The 19,865-nt window shown below is 33.9% G+C and overlaps 1 protein-coding gene across 5 annotated transcripts in view; it reads left to right on the top strand.

Annotated features, from left to right (window-relative positions):
* NALCN (sodium leak channel, non-selective) overlaps positions 1-19,865 on the top strand; it is a 367,092-nt gene that overhangs the window by 18,138 nt on the left and 329,089 nt on the right. For all 5 annotated transcript variants that reach the window (XM_036011432.1, XM_028526407.2, XM_028526412.1 and 2 more), the window contains 3 exons: positions 2,201-2,347; positions 4,982-5,164; positions 18,947-19,030. In XM_036011432.1, the coding sequence (XP_035867325.1) occupies positions 2,240-2,347; positions 4,982-5,164; positions 18,947-19,030 (375 nt within the window). In that variant the 5' untranslated portion in view covers positions 2,201-2,239. Of the gene's footprint in view, positions 1-2,200; positions 2,348-4,981; positions 5,165-18,946; positions 19,031-19,865 lie in introns of those variants that run through there.

Here is a 19,865-nt window from a genome sequence, read left to right as displayed (position 1 = left end):
CCATTTATAAGTCCCTACTGACTCAGTGAAAAAGGTATTAAGACTAGTGGCTTAATAAATTTTCTTGTATGAGTTTTGAACAACATTGTGATGTCACTGTTTTTCTTTGTTTCTCCTCACCCAAGGACATGCTTATCAATAATAGAGAGAGGGGAGGGGAGAGAGAGAAAGAGAGGTAGAGAAACGTTGATGTGAGGGAGAAACATTGTTTGGTTGCCTCTTGTGCATGCCCCAGCTGGGGACTGAACCTGCAACCCAGGCATGTGACCTAACCCAGAATTGAACCTGTGACGTTTTGATCTACAGGATGATGCTCAACAAAGTGAGCCACACCAGCCAGGGCTGAAGCCAGTCTTTATTTCCTCCCTTTTGTATGTAATCTTAAAGGATTTCTGAAAGAGTCTGTATTCAGTTTTGGGTACATAAGAGACTGTCATTCAAGAAGCATACAAAATTGAGGCCACCAGATGTTTCTCCCCCACACTAAATCAGAAAACAAGCTTAATTTGAATATTTTGCATAAATCTACATATCAATGTCAGGAGTCCTTAACTCCAGTTATGTAAAATAAAATTAATTAGTTCAGCCTACTGCAAGACCATGTTTAAATCTAACATTTGGGACAAGACAGACTGGAAATACCTAGCCCATCTTAAAGCAAATCAGTTTGTTTTCTTCTGCGTATAGGAGGGTTAGGCAGATGTACCTACCTAAGTGCATCAATGAGAACATATACATAGAGGCAGGTGCTCAAACATATGGAATCAGATTCAAAGCTCATTTTTTCTGAGCTTCTGTGTTCTCTTTCCCAGTGTAAATTGAAATTGCACATTCTATAAACACATTGCTTCCATCTTCTGCTCCTCCAGGATTGTCCTTGGTTAGGGTTCTTCTCTAGTTCCAAGGAGCATAAGCTAAGAGTGCCAGCGCACCTTTCTGGTTTTAAAACTATTGGCATTTTCTTGACTTGGCATCTTCACAGTTATGGGCTGCCCATAGGACCTAATCTCTCCATTACTTGCTTTTAGAAGTTCTCCTAATCAGTCCTCAACATCAGCATGTTCAATGACAAACACCTTAGATTTTGTAGTCAGAGTTTCTCTTAAATTTCAAGTTTACTTGTGTGCCCGTGGTCAAGTTATTAGCTTCCTCAAGGCTGGAGCTTCTAATGCTTTCTTGAAAAGACAGGAAACCCCTTTCTTCTACTAGTTGTAAAGGATAAATAAAATATCACTGCAGAGTGCCCGAACATAGCATGTGTCCAAAACCCATTCACTCCTCTTCCTCCTTTAAGACTCAATCCAAGTGTTAATCAAATGAGGAATGTGTCTGTGGGTACACAGTGTTATCAGGCACCACCTGCCTTTACATCTCTTGCACTTGTTTGTTTTTTGTGTCCTTAATGTCAGACATATAGTACGTCTCCTTTCTTCAATGGCTGCTGGATTATGGAGGGCATTAGCAGTGACAAAAAGGAGGCAACATATATAGCAAGATGTAGGTGATCAGAATTGTGGAAATTTAAATCTAGCAGGTGTCTCATCTCCCTCATCAATGTAATTTGAGTTTAGTTCAGAGTAGCTGGAAGAATTGATGTAATCACATGATTCATAAGAGAAGAAAAAACTCCATTTACAGTAGGTTCTGCCCCATGCTCTCTGGCCCACATTATTTATGGCAAGGACAAAATTGGGAGATTAACTTGGGATTTTCATTGAAAATAAGTGTCTCTGAATGTCACATTAAATTAACCTGAGGGAAAATCATGGGAAACATCTGAGTATTTCATCTGGACTGGTTGTCTGTGCTCTGGCAAGACCACCTATATGTGGAGGCAGCTCTAGGTGTATGAGCATAAACCTCAAAAATTTCCTACTCATATGTGTACCCTGAGAGGCAAAACTATTTCACTCCAGTTAATCTAGACCAGTAGTATCTAAACTGGCATGCAAACTGTTTATGAAGTACATGAGATAATCTATTGGGTTGAGAAAAAAATTCAGGCTTTTATTGAAATTGATTTTTACCTCATTCTTTTAAAACTTCTATTTGCATGTGTTTATTATATACAGTATAATGGAACACATAATTAACATATGAATGGACATACATTGGGTACTCATTATTTTTGGGGGGTAGTTTGTGATCAGGGTGTATAAAGGGGTAGGTTACTAACACAGCTCTCTCTTTCTTTTCTCAGACTGTTGTTTTGTACTCACTCACCAGAGCTAACTTCAGCATGCTTAAAAGGAAACAGAGCTCCAGAGTGGAGGCCCAGCCGGTTACTGACTTTGGTCCTGATGAATCTCTGTCAGACAATGCTGACATACTCTGGATTAACAAGCCAGTAAGTTTCTTTTTTAAGTATGGTGAAGCACATGCTGATGTAAAGGAAATTTAATTCATATATTCAAAAATCATGTACCTTTGGCTTTGAAATGTATGTTTGAGTGCAGTGGAATATGGTAAGTCTAGGAGTCTGGAAGTTAAGAACAACTGAGATGAAATAATGAGGGTTCGCTCTGGTGAGGTACTCACATAGAAAGGTATGGTAGGTGGTATCTCCTCCTCTTCTGTACATGCTATCCTCACAGTCACCCCATGTAGAGATGATACCACTTCACAGGCTGATCCAAAGCTAAAGTCCTACATGAGCAACCTCTTCTACCAAGCCTTCTTTACTTGTAGTTCTCAACATGCATGAATCTGTAAAGAGGAAATCAAATGTTTGGAGTTAAAGATCTCCTTCTGTGTTGCAAGTTTTGAGTAAAAGTAAAGGTTAATGAGAGAGTGGGTAGTGTCTTTGAAGAACTTTGTCACCTCTCTGTCTAATTAAGCTGATGGGCATTTGAGGGGAGGAGATGCTATATCAAGTATCATTGTATATTAGACAGGGTAGCAGCCAGAGCTAAGGTGGAATGGCATATTCATGGGTCTTGGAAACTCAACTCTATAAGCCGGAATAGGATAAATTTCACTATGTGTCAGAAATTAATGCTGGCTCAGAGGACACAAAAAATGGGAACAACATGGTTATGACTCATCACTACTTTGTAGTCTGATATGTATATTTTATTTATATACAATAAACATTTATACTTACATACAAATATAAAATTGTATAAGTGGAAGCTGAAGTAAGGGCATGAACTGTTACTCTCACCGTGCTTGTCTTTCCTTTGACCAAGATAAAGATCATCTGCCTTGGTCTCCCTGACCTTTCCAATCTTTCTTCATTTAATCTACCCTCTAGACTACTTCTCCACCCTACTCACATTTTTTTCCATGTTTTCATTTCTGTTTACATTACCCTTCAGCTTTATAATCGTTGAAATATTCCTATTACCCACATTGCAAATTAAAATGCCTTAGTATTATATTTAGGGCTCTTTACCTTCTGATTCTAACTTGCCCAGCAACTGCTCTTTCCTAGATCTTTATACTGTCCACTATAACACCCATATCTGTGACTTTCTGCTCCTCTAATATATCTGGCAATTGCACATTGTTTACCCACAGGCCCTTTCCTTGACCCTTCATTCATGAAGGTCATCTCCTATACCACCCCTGCCCCCATCCACTCTGAAAAGTTCCCCATTTGACACTTTCCATCACAGAGAAAATAAATCTCTTACTTTTCTACATATTTTATATGTATATATAAGTATATTGTATATAAATAAAATGTACATGTTATTTATATCATACTTCAAAGTAGTGATGAGTCAGAAACCTCTTGTTTCCATTTTTGTGCCTTCTGCATAATTTCTGACACACAGTAGATCTTCTATTTGTGTTTAAGTAATTGAACAGAATAGAGAATAAAGCACTCACTAATTTTTCTTAGTGTCCACCACATACAGAACTTTCTGACAATTTCTAACAAAGGGACTATTACAGATGTAGCCTTGCAAGCACTAACTAATTAATATTTAACTAGAATTCATACTTTAAATTTGAAATATGTTGGTTGTGAAAGAACCCTTCTTTTAGAGCTCTTTTGTGTAATTACATTCTTTATGTTGGACATCCAGATGGGGCTAAATTCACACACTAATGTTTATTGAAAACTTCCAAATTGCATGAAAAGTACATCAACCCTTAACATAAATTTAACCATCAGTGATATATTATGGTATGATACTAGTGGCAAATATTGCAAATATAGCTGTCAGATTAATATTAAAATCCACTCATCAGCCTACAAGTTCCTGAGTCTCCTCAAAGTTCTGATAGTCTTTTCTGTTTTTTACTTTGGGTACTTGCAGGCTTGCGTGACTACAGAAACTGTCCACTATGAAATTACAACAGGGTTTTTCAGGGGGAGAATAATATAAGGGATCCATATGAATATACATATATATGTATATATGTGTGTGTGTATATATATATGTATATATATGTCCAAGATAGTCAATAAATAACATATTTAAATTATATTTAAGAATGTGCACTAAAATTAACTAGAATATTAATTGTATAGGGTTAGCATAAAGATGCAATCAATATTTTTTTATCCTAGGTATTAGTTTTTATAATAAAATAGTATATGTGAGTAATTATACACACTATACATATACATAGGTAGTGTACACATGCATACACATGTTTATCTTTCTACTGTCTACTTCTGTATGTTGGGGTCAAGGAAAATCATCACATAGCACATGGACTGCTAGAATGAATTATAGAGAAACTTGATTTTTTCTAATTTTGGAAAAGCTATCTGGGCTAAATTTATATAAAACATATTCTCCAAAATAAAGAGGGAAGTCTATTTATTATCTTTTGAAAATGTAGGATAATACCAGATTTTTAAAAATATTTTTATACAAAGGTTTAAAAAATATTTTAATATTTTTATACAAAAATATTTTTATACAAATACAAAAATATATTAATACAAAGTATTATGTTTCCCAAATGTTGTGATTGATTACATTTGACAGTGTTAAATGATAACTTTGGACCATGTTTGCAGTGGGTTCACTCTTTGCTGCGCATCTGTGCCATCATCAGTGTCATTTCTGTCTGTATGAACACACCCATGACGTTCGAACACTACCCTCCTCTTCAGTATGTGACCTTTACTCTGGATACATTATTGATGTTTCTCTACACAGCAGAGATGATAGCAAAAATGCACATCCGGGGTATTGTCAAGGTAAGGCTTTCCATGTTATTGAAATTAAAAACCAAAATGCATTGAAAATTTAAATTGGTATAATATTAATTTTAGTAAAGTGATGTATGTACATCGAAGTCTCTTAAAATAGGGTGTTACTCCAAAAATTGGTAAAAAAAATGATGCATAATATTTAAAAAGTGAAATAAATTATGTAAGGCATAAAGCCTTAGAATATCTGGGAAGGAGCTAGGTGACCTGACCACCAGCTTTGTGAAGGCTAGAGTAGAATCTAGAATGTCACCTATAGTAATAGGGTGGCATTATATGACCTTAGGCTAGGTCATCAATAGGGTGACCACTAGCCCAAGATGAGGCACCTATTGATTTGTAGAATGTTGAATAATGTTATGTTATAAATATTACAGACTGATAATATTCACCATGCATGTCATTAACCTGAAGTGTTTTGAAGGTATAAAGGTATAAAACGAAAGGACTTGAGATGAAAAGGAATTCTAAGACAATAAGGTACCTTGATTCTAAGTCAACCTGGTGTAGCTTGATATTGCCACCAATGGAAAACAAAAATAGGTAAATAAAAAGAAAAGGAAGGAAATCTCTTTTGTGAGATATCTCTTCCTTCTGTAACATTAACCTTCATAGAGGGTTAGATGACACTGTCTCTTAAGTATTTCACACTGTGCAATTGGATGCATCTGATAGAGGTTAAGGACAGTAGTGAGTTTGGAAGTTCATCTACAGATACATTTATTAATCACCCCAGTTCTGCTCTCAAAGAGTTTGTTACAGTTTGACTTTCCTTCTTTGATTTTATTCTCATAGTGTGCTTTAAATAAATAAATGCAAACAAGCCCAAAGTCCTTGGAAGTTTGTATAAGATTCCTGGTTCTGCAGTAACAAATAACTATGACCCTGGTGGCTTGAAACAATAGAAATTTGTTGTCTCACAGTTCTGGAAGCCACAAATTTAAAACAAGGTGTCACTAGGCCATTATCTCTCTGAATGTTCTAAGAAAAAGCCCTTCCTTGTCCCTTCCTAGCTTTTGGTGGCTACTGGAAATCCTTGGAATTCCTTAGGTTATCAATACATCACTCCAATCTCTGCCCTATCTTCACATGACCTTCTTCTCTTTGTATATCTGTGTCTTTTTCTCTTCTTTAAAGGACACCAGTCGTTGGATTAAGGGACCATCCTAATCTAGTGTAATCTCCACTTAACTAAATATATCTTTGTTTTTTTAAGGCCACAATGTAATTTTTTGGAGAATTTTTAATGAGTTTTTCTTTCCCTTTTCCTTTTTTTAATTATTGTTCAAGTACAGATATCTCCATTCCCCCCAACCACGCCCCCTCGCCCCACCCATCCCCACCTCCCACCCTCAATCCTACCCCCATTGGCTTTTTCCTGTGTCCTTTGTACATGACCTTGACAACCCTTCCCCATTTTCCCCCCATTATCCCCTCCTCCCTCCCCTCTGGTTACTGTCAGTTTATTTCCATGTCTCTGGTTAAATTTTGCTTGCTTGTTTGTTTTGTTGATTAGGTTCCACTTATAGGTGAGAACACATGGTATTTGTCTTTCAATGACTAGCTTATTTCACTTAGCATAATGCTCTCCAGTTCCATCCATTCTATTCTGAAGGGTAGGAGCTCCTTCTTTCTTTCTACTGCATAGTATTCCATTGTGTAAATGTACCATACTTTTTTGAACCACTCATTTACTGATGGGCACCTAGACTGCTTCCAGAAGTTGGCTATTGTAAATTGTGCTGCTATGAACATGGGGGTGCATAAGCTCTTTTGAATTGGTGTTTCAGGGTTCTTAGTGTATAATCCCAACAGTGGAATTTCCTGGTCAAAAGGCAGTTCCATTTTTAGTTTTCTGAGGAAATTCCATAATGTTTTCCACAGTGGCCGCACCAGTCTTCATTTCCACCAACAGTGCACTAGGATTCCCATTTCTCCACAACCTAACAAGCACTTGTTGTTTGTTGATTTGTTTATGATGGCCATTCTCACTGGTGAGAAGTGATATCTCATTGTGGTTTCAATTTGCATCTCTCTGATGGCTAGTGATGCTGAGCATCCTTTTATATGTTTCTGGGCCCTCTGTATGTCCTCCTTGGAGAAGTGTCTGTTCCAGTCCTTTGTCCATTTTTTAATTGGATTGTTTGTCTTCCTGGAGTGGAGTCATGTGAGTTCTTTATATATTTTGGAAGAAGAATACCTGAACAGATCAACAACAGCTGGCAAAATTGAAGCAGTAATTAAAAAACTCCCAGTACATAAAAGCCCTGGACCAGATGGTTTCACAGGAGAATTTTACAGAACATTTAAAGAAGAGCTAACCCTGATCCTTCACAGACTATTCCAAAATATCCAAAAAGAAGAAAGACTCCCAAACTCTTTTTATGAAGCCAGCATGGTCCTAATCTCAAAACCAGATAAAAACACAATAGAAAAAGAGAACTACAGGCCAATATCACTGATGAACATAGATGTTAAAATTCTCAACAAAATATTGGCAAAGCTCATCTAACAATACATTAAAAAGATCATACACCATGACCAAGTGGGATTCATCCCAGGGATGCAAGGATGGTACAATATTTGCAAATCAATAAACATAATACATCACTAATTACATCTTTGAACAACCTTGTTTCCAAATAAGATTACATACTGAGTTTCTGAATGGACATTGAGTTTTGGAGGACACTATTAACCCCACTACACAATTAATTCCAGATAGACACTTGAACAGCCAGCTGCTTGCAATTGTAAGTAGCTTTGAAAAAGGTTTTCTGAGCTTTTTGGGGTGACTCCAGTATATTGGGATGGGTAATACAAAAGAACACGTTCAGTTCAGTATAATAATTTAACCTGAAAGGAATCATCAAAGCCCCAATCATCCAGAAGCAATTGCCAAGAATACAGTAAACTCAGAGACTCCCCCAAGAGGTAGTCATGAGTGCAGTAAGCATGGGCCCCAGGAAATACAGTGTGGCTATGAGATGTAATAGATAACCCACTGCAAAAAGTGTTGCTACATGGAAGTAGTGGACACCCACCATGCCTCAACCAATGAATTTCAGAGTGATTCCAAAATAGTCTTGAGTCTTCCACAAGTGGTAGACAGCTAAAACTAATGCTATTGTAAGCATTAGTTTTAGATATACCTGGGTTTCAAAAATTGGTGTCTAAACCAGATCACCCTGGGGGAAAGTTTGTCTTGTGAGAGTGTTAGAAATATCTGTTAGGTAACTGTAAGTTTAACTTCCAGCATACCCTAATCATATTTTGAATTCTTTGATTCCCCAGAGGACCTTGGATAACCCTGGCTTGTGTGTATATTGGTCATTCAGACATTGGCAATCTCTGAATATTCTGGGTGGAGCACTTTTGAGTTGAAATACCATGCGCTGACTTTTATGAGATTCCAACTTGAATGAACAAAGACATGATATTTTCCTACAATAAAAATTTTGTTTCTTAAGCTCTTTAATAAATTAAGATTTGGATTTCACATCATGAAAATGATGTAGGCATTGCTTTAATTGTCATAATCAATGATAAAAAGAGCAGAGGCAGACTTGACACATAAATTATATATTCATTCCAAGTGAACAGAACAGTGAATGAACAGAGGTCTTAATAGTCTAAATATGAGAAATGAAAGCAATTTTTAAAAGAAAATACTTAATTTATGACCAAGTTGTTTTCAAAATGATGTAAATGAGCCATTTTAAATATTTTCTGAATTTCACCAATATTTGGATGAATTACTAAAACTAATTTTTTTTTAAATTTTCAATCTGTAACCATTTAAAATTAACATTAGAAAAGATTTTTCTGTTTTTTTACTCAGGTATGATTGGATTGAATACAAACATGATGTAGATTTTAATGGCATTGTTAATTTTGTCTTGAAGTAATCAGCACCCTTCACATTTCATTAAAACTGGTATTCAATGTTTAAATGCTAGCTGAGATTTAGGTCAAATGTGGTTAAATATGAGGTCCTGAGCCAACTTGAAATGTATCAGCTCACTGAATTTTCACCATTGTGATCTTCCAAATAAAGTCATAATTTTACTGATATCATTTTTGTACCACATGCTACTGTTGATATGCATGTTAACACAGATGAAAGAGTACATTTGTCTTGAGATTACATGCTTTTATTTTTTTCTTTTCTTTTTTTAATTAATATTCAAATATGGTTGTCTCCATTTTCTTACTACCACTCTCCTCTATCCTACCCATGCTCACCTAATTTCTTTTCCCAGAAGTGGGATTGTTGGATCATTAAATATTTGTAATCTGAATTTTTAGGAAGCTTCATACTATTTTCCATCATGACTACACAAATTTGCATTCCCACCAACAGTGCATAAGGATTCCCTTTTCTCCACATCCTTGCCACCACTTGCTATCTTTTATTTAACAGGTGTTAGGTAGTATCTCATTTTGGTTTTTATTTTATTTGCCTAATGATTGGTAAAGTTGAGCATATATTCATACTTTTCATACTTATTTGCCTAATGATTTTTAATAATACTTTTCATACTTATTTGCCTAATGGTTTTACTTAATAATGATTTTATTTGTCTAATGATCATTGAAATTGAGCATATATTCATACTTGTTGGTCATTTGTATGTCTTCTTTTGAGAAATCTATTCAGGTCTTCTGGCCTTTTAAAATTGAATTATTTATTGATTGACTTTTTGATATTGAGTATAACAAATTTATATATGTATATAAAATTATCAACTTGTGCATCTTAAATATGTATAATTTTAATTGTCAGTTATATAATAAAGCTGGAAAAAACTTAAAGTTTTAATCAGACTCAGTTTTAGCAAAAAAATATTATCTGTCACAGGCAATGGAAACATCATTGGCTTGCTTTGTATCTTTATATTTGTAAATTTGTTTTGGTTGTACAATTGCATGAGAAATATGTACATGTGTGGATATTTAAGTCACAACATAATAAAGTACATTATCCCACATAGGGGCTTTGTGATAATTTTTTAGGGAATCTCATGTTACTCAGTATTGAGTTACTATGCTTTTATCAATTAACCTTAGTCTAATTTTTTAAACCTTTATTTAACACATATCTGATAAAAAAACATTTTGAGATATTTCCATGTTTTTCTACTATCATTTATTTGCTGGCAGCACTGAATTTTTCCTCACTTAATTTTTTAGACATTTTTCCCAGAATAATTTGCAAATATGTACTATGTTTGTTCACTTATGTGACTTACACAGTTTTTCACACTTTTGGGGAGCAATATGTATACCTATGTATACATTATTCTATTTGAAGCATGAGGTTACTCTTAATATGTTTCACATTGTTTGGAACAGAGCTGTATATTTTAGTTGTTCAAATAGCTGTTTCATATACAGGGGTGCAAAAAGGTAGGTTTACAGTTGTTCATATGGAAAATAATATAAAAATTGATAAATAATAATAATACTAGGATAAGTTGTTTTGTGTATTCAAAACTATAAACCTATTTTTAGCCTCCCAAGCACACTGATTTTTAACTAAAATATTACTCAGGAATCATATTTAGTTATTTAGAAAATAACTCCAGTATGTTATATGTCTTCTGTATGGAAGAGTATGTATGAATTGAGGTATACACATGGCAGAGATATGGGGAATATTAGATTTTTATTTTTGGAAGAATTTTTTCCATGTGTAAAGCTATATTAGTACATAATAAAATATTTATAAAACCAAACCTGTCTATTGTTGCCCAACCAGCATGCATAACTCTTTAAAATTATAAACTAGCTTGATTTGGCAATGTTATGGTACATATAAAATTCACACCTAATGCTTAAAGTAATGTGATCTGATAATTCCTAGTTTACAATCCTAGTTATCTACAATAAACCAAACCCAGAAGCTTTATTATTTAAAACAAAAGTACTGCCCTGGCTGGCATAGCTCAGTGGATTGAGCATGGGCTGCGAACCAAAGCATCGCAGGTTCGATTCCCAGTCAGGGCACATGCCTGGGTTGCAGGCCATGGTCCCCAGCAACCGCACATTGAAGTTTCTTTCTCTCTCTCTTTCTCCCTCTCTTCCCTCTGTAAAAATAAAATAAATAAAATCTTTAAAAAAATAAAAAATAAAGCAAAAGTACTGAAGCTGTGGCTTTCTAGTATTGCCCACTAATGTTATTGACCTAATGATTTTCCTTATATATTAAACTATACATTCAAATTTTAGATATTAAAAATTTAATATAGGTAGTATGATATAAATATAAAAGAGAATTATATATTTAAACCCAACTACAATCCCCAGTCATTCAGTAAACATTAATTGAGCACTTAAATGATCTCATAATTGCCTGAAGAGAAGAGACAGAACAGAGCAGAACTCCTATCCTGAGAGAATGCCTGGCCCACTTTGTGGAGCTGGGTTGTAAAGCACCTGCACGCACTTCTAATTTTCTGCATCCAATTTATTTCTGAAAATATGTTGGATAGTATGTGTTCAGAAAACAGGAGCCCATATTTCATTATTTTAAATGGAAAAATTGATCCATTACACCAACCTCAACCCATATCTCCAAATGTCACTAAATCACTCTCTCACATAACTACCCACCTGCTTATTTCTATGTAATAGTCAGCACTTAAACACCCACCCATGGTTCAATATTTGTACTTATTGAATTCAGTACTGGATGTTTTGTATGCACCATACCAAAATAGCAACATGTACTCTTATATAAATAATCAGAGAAATAATAAGTTCAAGTACTATCTACCATGAGGCATCACTTTACAGGTCCTTAAGAAAGAAAAAATGCTGCTAATTATACTTTGATTGTAAGATGTCAGATTGTAATTCACTCATCAATAATAAGATACATTCTAAATTCAGAAGTGTTAAATTGTGTTTTGGGGGATGGTAGAGTATGTCTTAAAATCCATGAAATATGAGCAAACTGACTGGGGTTGATAGATTTAAATTTTGGATCCCATGAAAGTCTTATATATCAAGGGGAAAATCATTAAGGAAGAGGAAAGTATTGATTCACTTAACACTTTCCACTGTTATGCAAATAAACAATGCCAGACAATATTTAGCCCAAAACAGCAACAGAACATTTGACACACTATACCTTTTTGAAGGAGTCGTGGACAACTTAAATGTTTCCTCCAGCACACTTGCAACTTCATTATGGTGGTTCTAGTTACCTACTGATTTAGGAAAAATATTTATGCAAATGTTAATTATGATTATTTGAATAGTGAGAATTCAGATAATAAAAGATAAAATCTTTAGTGTTTTGTGAAAATGCTATAATGATGGGTAAAAGGGATGCAGAGAGGAAGCACAAAAAATAACAAAAAATTCTGCATGAGCATATTATAAAAGTCTGGAAGAAAGAAGAATGTGAATGTCTTGAAAGATGAGTAAATGTGGCCAATGACATGGGCAATGGGGCATGGAAGTAAAGGATTTCACAGAAAGAGAAAAGGAGTACTCCGAGACACAAAGATGTAGAGCAGCCTAGTGCTTTGGTGACCTCAAAGTAGTTAAGGAGCAGATAAAAGATTCACAGAGAGAAGCTAGAGAGGACTCTGTGAAGGTGGGCCTAGAGGAATCTGTGCACGTGGAAAGCCTTACATTCCCTGCAAAGAGCTCAGACGTTATTTTATGGTCAGTAAAGATACACAAGGGATTCAAATCTGAAAGTGACAAGATCTGATTTGTATTTGAGAAGTTTACTGTGGAGGCAACATAAGAGAGAAAAATTGTAGCAGAAAGTCCGTCTGTCAAGAAATGTCTTTAAAATATTTTTTAGAGTATTTAAGGATTTCACAAATTTTATGTTTTCCAAGTTTGAAGTTATCTTTCAGTTAATTCCCACTCTTTAATAATTTGTTTCTAATTGTGTCCTCCACTAATTCCTGCTCTGAAAGGCATTTAGCTCCCCATCCCTTAGAGAAGCAAAAATAAAGCATTTCAGAGATATATTTTTGTGATGTTGCAGAGCACCCAATGTATTATTGCAGACTGTGAATTCTTCAAACAACTCTCAGTTGTCTACTTTCCATCTGACAAGAGAACTAGGTAAAAGAAACATGCATCCTCTGAGCACTGTTGAAGTAATAAATAATAATGCTGAGACACAGTGATAGATGGACCCTGGGAACTTCCCTATAAATGTCTTTAGATAAATGTGTTTGTGTCTCTGTTTGTTAAATACTTGCATGGCAATTTAAGTTACTCTCTTATACTGTGTAATTGGCAGCTTCGGAGTCTTTGCCTTTATGAAAATTGGCAGGCAGCACTTGCGTAGCTCATCTCCCCAGTCACTAGCATGCTGATTTTTGCCTATAACTCAGGCAGACGCCTCTTTCTGTCCTCCATTTCCTGTTGATATAACAAACAAATTACAGCTTTCCTTTCATATTTAAGGTGTTAAAACTTTTTGAGTACCACTGGGCATTCATGTGTGTTATTCTGATTGCTATTTTGGAAGCAGGTAGAAAGAACAATTTATTATTTGCTAATATTATAACTCAGGTATATACAGTAGGATTTTAAAACAATCTGGACATAATTATAACCTAAATCACAGTAACCTTTAACCAGTTATGGTTAAGAGTACTTAAACATGTAAATTGAAAAAGAGACAATTTGCTGAATATGTCAGACACAAAATGCAATATGACATTTTATTTCATAGTGCCAGGTTTAAAAGTCTGTATTCTATTTATTAAAAAGCTTTTTTAACCTTATGAAGCCTTAGTGAGTATATATAATATTTAATATGATATCAATTTCAAATCAACCATATTTACAATTACCATATAAATTACATAAAACTTGACATGATTTCTATTTGCTTGACATGTAGCCCTTGCTTATTCAAACTATAGTAATTCATGAAATATCCAAAAGTTATCTCATAATTTTATATGTGATATATCATGATCACATAGGAAAAGAGGTTTAACTTTAAGATACTACCTTGAAAGGTAGTATGAACATCTTTCTCTTTTTGCCAGGAGTCAAAGAATCATTTCTTTTATGGAACAATACCAGGAGTTTCAGTGATTGGATGGATGAATGGTTCCCTTCATAAAGGATATGACTTGACTTCTGACTGTATGCATTGTAATCCACAGAACCTATCTAAGACATGGTTCAAGTGGTTACTAATAACTCATTTAATATCTGCTGTTAATGTCACATACTGTGGTAGGTGGTGGGAATGCCTCCTGAAATGGTCTACTTTAAAGTCTCAAGGTGCTACTAATTTTCAGAACAGACTGAAACATTGACAATGGGGTATAGATGTTTTAATGCAACACCAAAAGATTACATCTGATAAGTTGAAGGGCCTAAAATATAAATATAAATTAATTAAGCCACCAAATGGGGATTACAAAGGACTGTTCTGTAAATTACACAATAATGGTATACTATACATATCAGCTGAGTTTCCAGTTGTTTCATGATGTGTGAATTGAAACACTGATCATGGTAGGCTGAGGTCAGATGAGAGTATAGAGGAAAAAAACTGTTATAGATGTAGCAGAATTTTTCAGGAAGACAAACCATGAACACTAAAGAACAAAAAGTTATTTAAAAAGATGGGAAAAATCTGAGTTGTATTGGTCTTTGTATTGAATGACTCTTGCAAACACGAACCCAAAAATAATATGCAAAATGTATGCTAAGTGGATTATTTTACATATTTTACCAGAAAAGTAAAAAGAAGCCAATTCTATCTGACCATTACATACCACCCAGTGTGTGGTGGTGTTATTGGCTTGGCTACAGGTAAATGCCAGTACGAATATCTGGAAAGTCTAAAGCAGAAAGCACTCTGAACAAAGCAACTAAAATTACTTTCTAACTGAAAAATACTTTCTATGTTGTGCAGCAGAAGTTTTGTTTAGCTAGTTTTTATAATATGAGGTCATTTGAAAATAGAATGTGCTGGCACACTTTTGTTTTATTTGGAATTGCCATCATGGTGTCTAAAATGTTTTAAAATAATTCATCTTTTTATAATGTTCAAAATACAGTTTGGGTCAGCTTTGCAACATTGATTTCCTTAGCAAACAGATTTGTATAGTAAATAAGAAGCAAAAATTCATCCAACTATGTTGTTATTGATTGTTTTACATTCTGAATTTGTTAGGCCCAAATTTCTCAAATTTGATTTTATTTATGCCAACTAACAAAATGATTTTTGTGAAATCTAAAATGTTTACCTTTTAAAAAATTTAATTTTGAAAATCTATTTTTTAAAATATAGCACATGAACATTAATCAAAAGAGAAAACTGTGGATATACTGTGAACACTATGTCTCTCTTGGCCACTTTCATCTGCCTCCTAAGAAAATATCACTGTTTTTCCTCACTTTTTATATTTTATTTTATTTTTATTTTTTAAAGAGCCAAGCTTTTTTTAAAGATTTTATTTATTTATTTTAGAGAGGAGGAGGGAGGGAGAAAGAGAGGGAGAGAAACATCAATGTGCAGTTGCCTCTCATGTGTCTCTTGTTGGGGACCTGGCCTGCAACTAAGGCATGTGCTCTGACTGGGAATCAAACTAGCGACCCTTTGGTTTGTAGGCCATCACTCAATCCACTGAGCCACACCAGCCAGGGCACACTTTTTACATTTAAATAATCCTCAATCTAATGGAAGCTTCCATCCTCTCTATTTTATTGAATATAATTTATTACTAAGCATATTATGAGCAATAAAAGAGGTTAATTGCAGTGAGACTTACATAACATTTTCAACAACAAAAAAGAAAGAAAAGAATAATACCTTTGAGGGAAATACCATATAAACTCATTCTCTTTGGGTACCTGTGCCCACAATGATCTATAATTATTATTATTTTCCTTCCTAAGATTTACTTTTATTTGTTCCTATTTTAAAACAGATTTCTGCTAAGTCCCATAAAATTTTGGTTTTTGTTTTTGGACTTCTCTGTATTTTTAAAGAATTTTTATGAGTTTATTTGAGCCAAACTGCAACAACTGCCAGGAGGCAAAATCTCAAGGGCTTGAGAAAATGCTTCAGAAAATGGCAATTTTACCACTTATTTTACACATCAGAACCAAAGGTGAAGATATAAGGTGGTTACAAGAAATCCATTGGTGATAGATTAGAGAGGTGAGGAAAAGCTAAGCTGGGAAATCTCTGGGGCTGGATTGAAAGTAAAAGGAATAGACATGTACTTCTTTTCCATAGGTAGGTATAGGATAGATAATAGTTAACATTTATAAACAATCACAACTATGCCTAGTTCTTAAAATAAAGACCAAATGGTATTTCTCTCTCTCTTTTGCCTAACACACAAGTAAAGAACATATTGTTTAATAAAAGTTAATTTGAAGCCCTGGCTGGCATAGCTCAGTGGATTGAGTGTGGGCTGCGAACCAAAGCATCACAGGTTCAATTCCCAGTCAGGGTACACCCCTGGGTCGCAGGCCAGTGGGGGCCACATGAGAGGTAACCACATGTTGATGTTTCTCTCTCTCTCTTTCTCCCTCCCTTTCCCTCTCTAAAAATAAATAAATAAAATCTTTTTAAAAAAGTCAATTTGAAAATATACACTTTTATTTTCTATGTAACACTTATCAACATTTACTGTATATTTTACATTTTTAAAAGTCAACTGTAAATGTAAGTTACAATAGGACAAGAAAGAGTATTTTGTTCACTCCGGTATCACTGCTGCTTTAAACACTGCCTAGTCCATAGAGGTGTTCTGTGCATGGAGTAAATGGAAAAATAAACAAATTTTTAAAATTGTTTTATTTTTTAAGCAATTCAAGGGAATATTCAAAGCACAACTTTAATTTGTATTCCATTATTTTTAGATATTAATCAAAATTAGGCTCATATAAAATTATATCTAGTTTATAATTAATTTATATTTTCAGTTAGTTGTGTAATATACAAGGCAAATATAATGCCTGTGGGAAAAGATGTCTTGTGAAGGTCTGAAGACAACTATAATTTTTAATTATTTTGTCTATATTTAATATGTGTGCTTGTGTATATATAACCAGTAGATCCTGAGATATAGATTTTCTCTTTATCAGGTTTAAAATATCACATACTGATCATAGCAGGTAATTTAATAGTGTCATTGTCCTCATTATCCAAACCCAAAGTCTTAGAGTTTGCTTTCATGTCTGTTTTGTGTCTTCTTAATACATAACACATTTGGTTGATTCTCTTGGCACTGAAAAAATTATTCATTCATTCATTTGGGAACTGGCATTGTTTTCTCTGAAATTTCCATTGAATTAATATTCTTATCTCATCACCATGTTTTTAGCTTTATTATAAGTTATTTTGCCTTTATATTAGCTGGTTGTATGAATATCTGTTGTTCTACATAAAATTAGTGTGTGTGTATGTTTCACTAGGCATTATGCATCCTCTTATGTAAAGTAGGTGCTTAATCAGTGTTCACTAAGTTGAGTTTATACTTCATATCTGGGTCAGTTAACTTTCATTTGTGGTTAATCATGTCATTAGTTTTACAAACAACAAAATATTTCTGGAAACTTCTGATGGAAACTTTGATTACCCTATTTGTCACTAAGGGTGGAAGGTTCTGAAAATTATTTTCCTAAATATCCTAAAATATATTTTACTATTTATTGAAAATCTTGGTATGATGTTCCCATTTTTATTTCAAATACAGGTTCAGTCAGAGCAGTAATGATAGATGTGACCAAATTTAGAATAGAATTTCATGGATTATTGAAGAAATTGTGACTTAATAGGGTTGTCCTAATAAAGCAAAGACCTTTCTATTTAAGGTTTTCAATTCTAACTTCATGGGTCTTTTGTTTTGTTATTCCAAAGGAAATTTTTTCTAAAATGTTCATTTTATGATACGCACTCTAAGTAGATTCACTACTACAAAAAAAAAAAGAAAGTAGGCCTTGGCTGGTGTGACTCAGTTAGCTGGAGCATTTTCTTGTAACTGAAATGTTGTGGGTTCAATTCTCTGGCAGAGCACATACCTAGATTGTGGCTTCAGTCCCTGGTCCAAGCAGGGCCACGTGTGACCCATGGTCCAAACACATGCCAGTCATCCCCAGTACTTGTGCATTTGGGAGGCAACCAATTGATTCTTCTCTTGCATTGATGTCCCTCTCTCTCTAAAAGCAATGAAAGAAAATGTTCTTGGGTGAGGATAAAAAAAATTAAAGCACTATGTCTTCTTTATTTTTCTTTTACATGTATAATCCCAATGAAAGATAAAGTCATTATATGTTTTCTTTGAAAATAAAGACAAATTTCTTCTCCTTCACTTTTAATTTAGCTTGAGGTGAACTTCTGGTTAATGTCCCACTAACAGCGGTTGATCCCACAAGTGTAAAGGCCTTCACACTGACCACTGTATGTTCTTGGTTCTTCAGGAAGATAGTTGGTTCAGGGTAAAGCTGCCTATTGAGTAGAATGGCCTTTGGTTCATTAAATGGTAGAATTTGCATAAAGAAAAAGTAGTGATTTTTTTCCTTTGCATACATTTAAAACTCTATATGCAAATTTCTTCAGTAACTTGTGTTTTACAAATTATTTTCCTCATATATAATGCCATTTAAGTGCTAAAAGTGTTCTTTTATAATACAATTTTTTATAATATAAAAAACCATGGATAGCTTTTACTGTATTAATGCTTGACCATTCCTTCTACAGATATTGTTTGAAATTATTCCTGTTGCCTGATAATGTTATGTAATATTTGTTTTTAGGGGGATAGTTCCTATGTGAAAGATCGTTGGTGTGTTTTTGATGGATTTATGGTCTTTTGCCTTTGGGTTTCATTGGTGTTGCAGGTAATTAAAAACTTTTAAATTACAAGGGGATATTTTCCAAAATTTGTGTTGAAAATCTAACTAGATATATTAAATAATATATAATTTGTCACTGTGTACTTTTCTACAACATTCTGTTATTTTAAATGTTGGATAAAAACCTAATATTTTAATCATTGTCAATCACATTTGTGAATTATTTCTCAAGCAGAAATGAAAGTCAGTAAAATAGGAAATTATTTTTTATTGAGCATATATAAAAATATATGCATTGAAATAAAGGAAAGAATATGGGTGAGACTTCAGTATTTATAGAATAAAAAAATGAATTTAAAAACTAAAATTCCAGTCTTTTATGTGACTGAATCTTCACTAAAAACAGCTAATATAGATAGATAGATAGATAGATACATTGAGATAGATACTAGTCTACATAAAATACTATATTTCAAGTGGAAAATACCTTACTATGAGAAATGGGGGCCCCATATTAAAAAGGTCTAAAGGAGGAATTTTGTTTGAAAATGGTAGAATTCATTCCATGCATTCAGTCAGTCTTAATTTTGCATTTAATTCAGGTAAAGTTACTATATTCTTCATGAATACATTCATAATAAAAGAAATCCACAGTTAATTCTACATACTTATCCATAGTGCTTATTGATGGCTTTATTTTTATAAAGCTCACTTATACAGTTGTCTAATTTATCCTGCATAGTAATTTCTTCTTTTTTTATTTAATAACTATTATATAACTGACAAACATTTTCTAATTATTACTTTGCCTCTTCATAAATGTTATAATTCCTTCCCACATTTTTTCATATTTCTAACCCTGTCTCCATTACTTCAGTTT

This window comes from Phyllostomus discolor, chromosome 11, assembly GCF_004126475.2.
Source record: "Phyllostomus discolor isolate MPI-MPIP mPhyDis1 chromosome 11, mPhyDis1.pri.v3, whole genome shotgun sequence".
NCBI classification, from domain to species: Eukaryota; Metazoa; Chordata; class Mammalia; order Chiroptera; family Phyllostomidae; genus Phyllostomus; species Phyllostomus discolor.
Note: the sequence above shows the minus strand (reverse complement) of the source record. Positions and strands in the feature narration are given on the sequence as shown.